The sequence below is a fragment of the Coenobita brevimanus genome, chromosome 101 (genome assembly GCF_032717465.1).
Source record: "Coenobita brevimanus isolate Jiangsu-jjx chromosome 101, ASM3271746v2, whole genome shotgun sequence".
Lineage (NCBI taxonomy): Eukaryota > Metazoa > Arthropoda > Malacostraca > Decapoda > Coenobitidae > Coenobita > Coenobita brevimanus.
The window spans coordinates 68,404,646-68,415,728 of NC_137054.1; the positions used below are offsets into that span (position 1 = coordinate 68,404,646).

The window sequence follows — 11,083 nt, forward strand, 5'->3', positions numbered from 1 at the left end:
CTGAGTTGTCCGGAGTTGAGCTGAGTTGTCCGGAGTTGAGCTGAGTTGTCCGGAGTTGAGCTGAATCGTCCTGAATTGAGCTGAGTTGTCCGGAATCGAGTTGTCCAGAACTTAGTTGAGCTGAGTTGTCTGGAACTGAGTTGAGTTGTCCGGAATTTAGTTGAGCTGAGTTGTTCGGAGATGAGTTGGGAGTCAAGTGGTTCAGAGTCGAATCGCGCTGTCCTTGGTCGAGTCAGGTTGTCCTTGGTCGAGTCGAGTTGTCCGGAGTCGAGTCTAACTGTCTGGGGATTGAGGTGTCCATGGGTTGAGGTGTCCATGAGCCAAGGTGTCCATGGGCCAAGGTGTTCGTGGGTTGAACTGATATAGGACCAAAATCGTGTTACTAAAAGAAAAACATTATAGCCACGTGGTAGGATATTACAGCAAGTACGGTTGTGATTCAAGAGGATACAGAGAAGAATCTTCTCAAGGAAGCAAAGACAACACAGGGGAGTCCTTCATTCTTTAACAGAACCTGCAATGTATAGTATACGCTACTAGAAGAAATTGCCTTAAGCAGAAAATGTACATATGTTTACATCAGATAACTTTTGAAAAAAATAAATAAATAAATACAAGTATAACTTCGAAGCCCAGATAAACACGGCCACGAGCAAAGGCCATCCAGATCCTGTCTTTGTGAAGCCTTTAATTAATCCGGTGAAGTTACCCATACAGTAAATTAAGTATCAAAGTCCAGGTCGAATAGTTGGTTCTACAGACATTGATGATCTTTGCTATTGTGAGTTTTCAGAACGAAGAGTGATATCGTTGCTACTGTGAGTTTTCAAAGCGAAGAGTGATAATCCTTCTGTCATTGGTGGCTTGATTTTATAGCGCCTACGCACAGCAATTTGTATTTGCAAGGAAAAGATATCTCAAGGCACTAAACTAGCAAAGCGACCATATGTTGGACAATATTAAGTGTTTCCATAACGAAAAATTGCATTTGTACTTTACAGTTTTACCTTACACTGGTAACGTAACTTTTTCCGTGGGGGTGAGAAGTGCAAATATCTAGGTTAATGATATTGGGCGGCCTCCTTTCCCTGAGTCCTCCCTAGACTATAGCTTCGACTCCACAGGTGTTCAGACTGATTAAGGCAAATAATTCTGGCGATGGAGCAGCAAGAGGAGCAACCAGTTAAGATGCAATTAGTTTTAGTTAGGATGGTGTTGGCTGTGGGATGTGATAATGTATTCTAAAAACTTTGAAGATGAGTCGGTGGATATTTGGCCGATTTCACTGACAGCTCTACAGACAACTTCATTTTTTTCTCACAAATATTTCTTTATTCTGGTGAGAAATGGAAACTGTGTACATATCGATAACTCATAGTTCTAATTACACCCGTTTTTCTCTAATTTGGCCTAACAATGCCATCTCCCCATCCTCAGTACTGAGTTGTAGGAACGGATTAACGCCAGTAAATGATGCCAGTCAGGAAGAAAGGCTGTGGAAAGAATGTAGAGCTATAGTATTGTCTTATTCTGCCAGTGAGCTACATGAAATAGGCTGCAAAAGGACACAAATGCTGGGCCATGTTAAGGTGATTAGAATGTAGTTTTGCAGCGTTACTTCTATAATTCTAGTTCATTGAAATGCTGCCTTATAGGCCTATAAAATTATTGTATATCTGCATGTGACCAGTAATGGTACGTGAGTACAGTATTTGACAGTGTTATGTGGGTCTATTTCCTATGTTTGTTGACCATGCGTATGACTTGCTCTGTTTGTGTAACCCTTAGGACTGCCTGAACGCCGTGGGCAAGCAGTTCCACCCTGAATGCTTCTGCTGTGCTTACTGTGGAAAGGTGTTCGGGTCCGGGGCCTTTTATCTGGAAGACGGCCTGCCTTATTGCGAAGCTGGTAAGTCCCGCACCAGAGCTTTGTGGCCGTGGGTATGCTCAAAGTCCATATTATATAGACTCTGGATATGCCAGTGGGTGAAGGGTAGCTTATTAGCCGTCCTTCAGTAATGCTGATACTGTCCATAAATGCATCTACTTTTTGCAGTTTTTGTTGAGTATTTTTGGTAGTAAAAATATAATTCGTCGCTCACCACATAATCCTCACTTTTTACCCTTCACCTAACAAAGTCTGAGGAGGGTGTTGTTATTACTGGGATCAATAGGTGTCCGTCCGTAGAGTTGGGCGGCTGGCCGGGCATAGAGATTTCGTTTCCGGGCCAGAACTCAGAAAGTGTTCACAATAGAGCCATGAAATTTCACATGGTAATGTGAAACTGATGTCTTTTGATAGGTTGAATGCTGTGTCGTAAGTAGTTTTTTTTTTTACTTAAAAAAAAAAAAAAAGTTTCCAGACTAGGACTCATAAATTAATACAGGTGCAGGCTTCAAACTCTCCAGGAATATGTGTTAATATGCCTCATGTCTTTTGGTAGTTAGAATGCCATGAGATTATATAATGTTATGAAATTGCAAAAATACATAAAACTGCTTATTTTAATGCATTTTTCTAGTAAAGGTTTGCGTTTATTACACTTAGGAGGCAGAAATAGTACCTGCTAAATGATTATATGAATATCTAAGTATGTACGAAGTTTCATGACTGTACCTATCATGTAAAATAAAAAAATAACTGGCTAAAAGAAAAATGCACGTCATAATTTCATTAGATCTGCTCATAGCTTCGTTATTACCATGGATAAACTACTGAAGTTTTTGTAGTTTTAATGTCTCTGTTATACCGGGGGGGGGGGGGTTAGGGCCGTTATGCATTTGGTTAGGTGAGCAAGGAGGTGGGGGATATGTGCTTGGTCAGATGGGAGGGTTGCAACAGCGTAACGTTGCCTATGTTTTCTACTAAAATTTCTTTATTTTGTCTATAACCTACTCCCATTTATTCATCGCCACTTCACCCTAAGTCCTATGTAAGTATCTCATCAAGTAATATTTTTAACACCAGCACAGCAACGTCTTACACAGCCGCGCCTCCAGACCAAGTAATGGGCACGATGTTGGGTTAAGGGTTGTATATTACAGTATGTAGCTCCTTCTTATGCAATTAATTCTGCTCAGTACACCTCAATATCCATATTTCTGTTATTTATGCATATTATATTTATTAGTGGTTAGTGGGGACGCTTACCAGCCACTCACTCGATGTAGTGCTGCTCTCGGGTGCCTGCCCTGTCCTCTTCCTTCTTTCCACCCTTCCTTTTCTGTCTTTCCTTCCTTCATTCTTTCCTCTTCCTTCTGTCTACAGGTGACTCTACCCTGTGAAAAGTCAAATGGTTTCCTGTACACCAGGAAACCATTTACTACGCTGGGTGGTAACCATATAACCAAATTATGGCGCCTGGTGGCGTAATGGGCAATTAAGGTGCTCCAGTCGGAATAAGCCTGTGTAGGTTTATACCCACGCAATGCCACTTAGGGCTGAGTGAGGCTGGTCGCTATCATCATAACTGTCAGGACCAACTTGCCTAGCCCGGGCTCCTACGCTCCTCATGGGGCAACATTGAATGAGATGATGATGATGATGGAAAATATAAACAGCATACAGGAGAATGCTTAGGTATAGCATACACAAAATATATCGTCAAGAAAGAAGTGCTGTGAGTGTCACCTTCAAAATTATCTTGGCCTTGTAATCTCTCTTCACTAAGCAGAACATCTGTGCACAGTACGTGCACCACTTTGCCCCAAATTCATACCAGCTAAAATCAGTTCGGCTAATACGGCAATGGCATAGCTCAACATTTGGTGTCTAACAATTGGTGTTGTCGTCAGACTGGAATGATCTCTTCACCACCAAGTGTGTGGGCTGCGGCTTCCCAATTGAGGCTGGTGACCGATGGGTGGAAGCTCTCAACAACAACTACCACAGCCAGTGCTTCAAGTGTTCGGTAAGAAACGTCAAGTGCTTCCACTCACTCTCTCTCTCTCTCTCTCTCTCTCTCTCTCTCTCTCTCTCTCTCTCTCTCTCTCTCTCTCTCATGTAGCATTTCCTCTGTCCGTTTTTTTTTTTTTTTTTTTTTTCATAGTTTTCATGAAATTTCTATGCGCGTGCGTTGTGATGACTGCTCTTACTAATTACAGGCGGAGATATACATAAATATTTTTAAATGTAAATAAAACTGAAAAGCTTTGTGCCAATTATATTTTAAACTGCCACGGTGGCCTAATGGTTAGCATTGCTAGCTACGAACTGCAGGCTCGATAGCGTCAGGATTCAAATCCTGGTGCAGACAGCAGGCGCCACTCGACTTGGGTTCCCATACACCCTTTGTGGATTGATAGGTAAAATAAATAGCCTGCCTGGGATAATGGCAAGGGGAGGTAACTGTAGTAACCTGGATGAAGTAGTGGCTTAAACCAGTCACAGGCTCAGATGCTTAAACTGTGGAGATGAACGCCACGGTAAAGTGCCTTATAGAGTCTGACCCTGTCGTTATATTAATAAGCAGTGAAAACTAAATAAATATATTGTTTCAGTTAGACATATTTTATGTATCCGACAGTGGGTGTAGACTAATCATTCCCTTCCCGAAGGCACAGCACTTGTTTGTGATGTGCCAGTACTAAATACTAAATTACCAAGTACAACCCATTATCAAGAAAAAGAACTCTTATGCAATACGGGGTACTGACAGTTATAAAGGGCGTTTTGTCATATCCCTGGCCTTATGCAAGAGTACTGACACAGTTAACATCACAGATTTTGTGCCGTAGTTCCTCCCCTCCCCCCACCATATACTGAAAACAACATTTTTATGATGGTCAGAATAATATTATTCCTACTCTGCTGCAAATTCCCTCTTAATATCACCAAAATTTATTGCAGTGTTTGTTTATTGATCACTACCTTGAGGATTTTAACTAATTATGTCCTGACATGATCACACGTAGGTGCATATTTCTTATCACAGTATCAACTGTTCTGATTAAGTACGCCTGAGCTGCCGTTACCGTGACATCCAGCAGTTGTGTTCTGATGGCACCCACATTGTCAGAATTTACACCCCTGCACCTGCCATTATGATCCCCAGCATCATAGTGATAATGATGGGCATAATTACCATTGTTTTAGACATCTGCCACCTTATGGTCTTTCCTCAACATCAATGTCAGTGCAACACACACACACACACACACACACACACACACACACACACACACACACACACACACACACACACACACACGCACACGCACACGCACACGCACACGCACAGTCTGTCCATAGATCTTTTTAATGTAAGAGTTAATCAGTATTCTGACTTTCATGCACACAACCTGACAAGTCTAGAATCATCTTCAGTCATGCTCATATATATATATATATATATATATATATATATATATATATATATATATATATATATATATATATATATATATATATATATATATATATTCTGAATGTAATAGGATTATTGAATAAGACGGTATGTACTGTACGAGAAGTTGATACTCGTATACCTCTTGTAACTTTTGAGTCGAGTAATACGTTTCATTATTTTTTTCCACAAGTTGCTAATGCTTAATCATTTTCCTTTTCGCTCTGCTCCCGTCCCTTTTACAGGTATGCAAATCCAACCTTGAAGGCAAGAGCTTCTATGCCAAGAACGGGCGACCCTTCTGCAAGTCCCAGTCCATAGAGCTTTTGAAGTCATCATTCTCGGACTTTCTTGCTCTTGGCCTTACAAGCCTTGTACTGTCACCTTCAGTCACGCTACTTTTCTTTGCTTCTTTTACTGTCTTTAGCACCACTGTAGCACTGAGCACAAAATTTATGCTCTGTTTCTTTCATTTCACTTGCAGCTGCAATGTTCGCTTTGTTATGTGTGTCTCCAGGGGGCATGTGGAAACTGGTATAAATAGCTTTCATTAGATCTTTTAGTTAATGTAATCAGTATTTATTGATGTCTTTAGTATTTTCTTCTAATTGTTAGTAATGACTACTTATATGTCGCTAGTTATCTAATAGAAAATTTAAAAGGGGTTTTCTCTGTCAAGTAGCTATTTAGCGATGCATAGTCTAATCCTAGCTAGCAGAAAAAATCAGTTAGCTATTAAAAAGTTACACCTGCCATAATGATAAACCATACTGCATTATAACAATGAAAGTAAATATATGAGCTGATGTGTAATGGTAAAGCGTGGTGGTCTGTGTTAAAGCTTTATTGTAACTGAATGACTGCAGTAGGGAAGCCCTGCCTTAATTGCTACACAGCTCTTTTCTCCTCACACCCCTCTTGTTCCACAGGCAGTAGAGCAGTTCAGTATCTGCAGCACAACATTAACATAATTGTGCTAGTCTTGTGTGTCGTGCTAGAGTAGTAAATGGCCTCTAACCTGCAGAAATGCCACAAGAACTTGGAGGGTCAGAGCTTCTTCGCCAAAGGTGGAAAACCTTTCTGCAAGGCCCATGCCCAACGTGGTATTTGAGGTGCATGATGCAGAATGCAGGTGCCCTGATGCCCGCCGGGACCGGGACGTCCTGCCCCCATTGTTTTGCCGCTGACCCACGGGATGCCCACTGCAACAAACCATCATCAAAGTGTCGGCTTCACAACAACTCAAGTCACCAACGGCGGCAACAGCAGAGGGAACAGGAGGCCCACATCACCTGCTTAGTCTCCTTTTAGTCTACTGTTTACTGACTCTTGGACCTGGAATGAACATTGCAATTATAACTTATTTATCTATATCTGTCGAGGAATGTAACCCGCATGACTCAACTATTGGTGCCTATATCATCAGTGACATGCAAGTCAGTGCCTTTAAACATAGTATAACATAGGGTAGTGTAAGGAAATATAAGCTTTACTGCCTAGTTTAAGACTGAGTCAGCCATTCAATCTCGGACAATATTGTCTGAATTAACACTTATAGTATCTTTCAATTTGCTCATTATTTCCTTGCTTTGGCTATCTTTCAAGTCCTTGCTGTTACTATTATAATTATTCTGTGAACATGATCAACAGACTATCACGTAATGTTATTGTATATGAGTTTAATTATATGCATCTTATTTGTCTTTGACAATTTCATCTCAGTTTTCAGCCTGGACTGTGATGTCTGGCCTGCTTGCTTAGAACCCCAGCTGCTGTGTGTCTCACGTGTCCCAGTTTCTCTTTATGTTTGATATTCATGAACTCAGTCACCAGCCTTCGTGAATTTAGAGTATGGAGAAGTGCCCTAAATTTTGCGGGGATGGTCTGTGTTAGGACTGCTGTGCTCATCTGTGCAACAGTGGCCAGTCAGCAAGCTAAATCTTTTAATTTGATGATGAATTCATTAATAAGCCTCGAAATCCACGAACGCTGTTCCTCATATAATTGAAGTTTTGAGTAATACACATACTTAAACAAACATTTGTCTTGTGTGCATATTTGATTCTTCTGATTATCTCCTCGTGGAGAATATAAATAAAATAAATAGACAAGTGAAGGTATATTTCATTTCCATGAACATTAATCTTTTTTTTTTCTTTTTAACAAACTAGAAGGAACCAAGAATGAGAATCTCAAACATATTTACAATCGATTCCCTGTCATAACTTACAGTAGATTTGTTTTTACAGGAATGACAAGAAAAGAAGAGTTCAGAATTCCCATGTCTCCTCTTGACATATGTTACGAGAGGGAAAACTATCCTTTTTTCTGCAGGAGGAACCCCCCCCCCAAAAAAAAAAAAGAAAAAAAGAAAGAAGATAAGAAAACGGAGGTTACTGAAGACAACCTTTCCCAGACTCTAGGCTACTTCTTGCTACAAAAACCATTCAAAGTTACAAGGAACCTATCGTAAATTTGTTCGAGAATCCCAGTCCAGGAAGGAGAGTTATCAAAATATATTCCCTGAGAAAAACTAACATTCATCGCTTTCATCAACAACAAAAAATCAAAGAGCAGTTATAAAGAGTCCTTTACCTACCACTCGAAATTTTGAAGACCCAAGCTGGGCTCCTAAAAAGACAGGAAGCCCCCCCCCAAAAAAAAAAGTGTAATACTTGAGATAATTGTAATACGGTACAGCACTTGCATACTTAAACATATCACATTAATATTTACTTGGCACCAACACGGAAGCTGATATAGGCCTACCCATTAGACCTATTAACCTCTGCCCATTATGTCATTTGTGCTCAGTGCAGAGCTACTCATTTGCCAGTATCATTTGACGGCACAGGCAACACGTCCAGCTTAACCAAATGTAGGCCGAGGCCGAGAACCTATGGAACCAGCAGGATATTCTCTCACAAAATGCCCATGTTCCATCCAGTGACAGACAATGGTGCAGCACAAGAAATTATGTACTCTTTTTTTTTTCTCTGCTATTAGTGTCAACGAGCACACAACCCTCTAAGCTTTACTATGTCATCCCCACTCTAGCCCCCACTTCTTGGGTAGCAGAAAAGGGCTCTGTGTCACTTCCAGTTCCCTCTCTCTGACCTCCAGCATCGTCTGTAGTCCCGAGTATGGCATCTCCTTCTGGCCCTACGCCCTGTTTTCCCTATCTCCCTTTTACCAGTCCTAAACCCAGTGCAAGTCTACTTGTCCTGAGAACAACGAGCTCCAAACACTAATGCATGGATGTCCAAGCTGCGGCCACAGAAGCCGTCGTGACCCACTGTTGGGGAGAAAGTGAGACAGACGTCAAGTACCGCTTATTCTTTAAGAGCTGTCTGTTAGGATACCTGGAATATTAGCACCCGACCCATGTGGGAGAACTGAGGACACCATAGTGGGCATTTAGATCCCAACCTAGCCATGTTAGGAGGACGGTGTCGAAAGCTTTACATTACTCAACCTTTATTTTTGTGTGCCTGACAGAAGTTCTTTTAGAGTCGAATGGATTTTAGGTGATCCTTTGATGTTCCTGTAAAGACCATTCATGCTTGTTCCTTGTAACTTTCGTAGATTCTGGGATGTAACCTCTCTGCCATCCCTTTCATTTTAGCATGCTCCATTCACTGCAGAGCTGAATATGTGAATATAATTATTCTCTCTCTCTCTCTCTCTCTCTCTCTCTCTCTCTCTCTCTCTCTCTCTCTCTCTCACGGAAACGACAGCATACGGAGCAGACGTCGGCTGTGCTAGTGTTGTCCCGTCTTGTGATTTTAAACAAGGTTGATTAGTCTAACCTGTAAAAAACTAGGCCAAAGAAAGAACCATGGATAAAAGCTGCAATGATACCAAGGCGTTAATATGGACTCATGAGATGTAAACAAACAAAGCCGACGGGAAAACAGCTTGGAAAGAAAACTGTGGGCATAGATATTTCTGATAAGAGGAATTTGAAGAAGCATTAGTAACAGTTTATGTCTGACCTCTCTGTTCTAAGCAAAACCAAGCGTTGAAGTTACCCTTCGCTACCTGTATGTCATACATGAAACACACAGTACATGACCCAGGCTTTAGAAAATAAGAAAAAAATTAGAACCTCATGCCAAGTTCATCACCTTCTTACTCATCACCCATCCTCTATGCCTTTTCCTTTTCTTTCTTGTGATCAGTTGGCGTCAAGTCTCGAGTATTATTATGATGGTTGAATTCAGTGTAGACAGCGCGTTAAAATAATACATAAATCCATATCCGGCCACACCATCTGTGTGCTAACAACCACCCACTTGTTCTTCTCCCGGACCCTATCCCCGCATTGATGATTTTTTCCCCCATGGACCCATTTCCCCTTTTTAGACCTAATTTTATCCATGAAAGTATATTTCTCTTGCTTATTATAACTCACAGACATATTTTTCATATGAAACTGTTTCTTCCTATGAACCTGTTTTCAACATGTAATTATTTTATCCACGGTCCTATAATCTTCCATTGACCCATTATTCCACATCATTATTTTCCCCCAGTGAACTTACTTTCCCCATGGACCTAACCTTCCCACGATGGACCTATTCTTGAATAATTCTTCCCCTCCAACCTTTTTCCACATGGGACCTCTTTGCCCATCTGACCTATGTGCCCTGACGGATCCATGTTCTGCCCATGGAGAAACACAGACTCTGCACATGGCCTGATTTTCTCCCATGAACCTGATTCACCCGTAGAGATATATTTACCCATTGTACCTAAATTCTTACTTGTACCCATTTCACAGGGTTTTATTCTCCACATGGATCTATTTCTCGTGTGGATCAACCCTAACCACTCTACCCACCCAAAAACCCTGTCCACCCCACCCACCCACTCAACCGACCTTACCCATCCACCCACTCACCCACCTCACCTACCTATCCACCTGCCAGTCCTGCTCACCCACACAAAGAGAGAGAGAGAGAGAGAGAGAGAGAGAGAGAGAGAGAGAGAGATTCAAACAAGACTAGATCTGGACCAACTTGGTGGTAGGGTAAAAGGTTAGGCAAGGATGAACTGAACCAATTTTTCTAACTATGGGTCAGAGGTCAAGATCACAGGGCCAATATCAACAGACATATGTGATCGGATTTAGACCAAGCTTAGTGGAAGGGTTGCAAGTGATTTGATTTTGCGACTTCGATCAAAAGTCAAGGTTACTAGACATGGTCCAAGGATCGGCCCTACATTGCACTCTATAGGTGCTCCTTGTTTACAGATACTCTCTTCTTGCCTAAGATGGCACCAGGTTTCTAGAGGAGAGGCTTGTGCTTTGGGGCACAATGCAAAGGCATTTGAAAAATAATGACTCGTATCTTTCAGTAATGGATGTGGATAGAAGGACGGGCCAGTATGGTCTTGGGTGGCAGCTAGGTCACAGTGAAGGATTATATGCTGCCAGCATAAGCAGTGTATATCTGCTGCTAGCTGCGGTAGACACTGCTGTAATAGTTACCACATTAGAACAAAAATAGTGGGATGGGTGGAAATGAGTGGACTGAATGGACTGTAATCATTTCACGTCATGACTTTGACGATGTACACCGAAATTCAGACTCTTGGTGAACTGGGCTTTGGGATGTTGATTTACATCTGGGTGGCGTGGGTGGAAACGAATGAGCAGGATGGACTGGGATGGTGGCAGGTGACAACATGGTGAGATAAGTATACTCTGTGCGCAAGGACACTGTAGGTCTGTT

The 11,083-nt window shown here is 41.6% G+C and overlaps 1 protein-coding gene across 1 annotated transcript in view; it reads left to right on the forward strand.

Annotated features, from left to right (window-relative positions):
• The window catches only part of Zasp52 (Z band alternatively spliced PDZ-motif protein 52), a 150,459-nt gene extending 142,998 nt beyond the window's left edge, over window positions 1–7,461 (forward strand). Inside the window, exons 11-13 of the mRNA XM_080284488.1 lie at window positions 1,789–1,909; window positions 3,796–3,911; window positions 6,370–7,461. Of these exons, the coding sequence (XP_080140614.1) occupies window positions 1,789–1,909; window positions 3,796–3,911; window positions 6,370–6,456 (324 nt within the window). The 3' untranslated portion in view covers window positions 6,457–7,461. The remainder of the gene's footprint in view (window positions 1–1,788; window positions 1,910–3,795; window positions 3,912–6,369) is intronic.
• The last annotated feature ends 3,622 nt before the right edge of the window (window positions 7,462–11,083 follow it).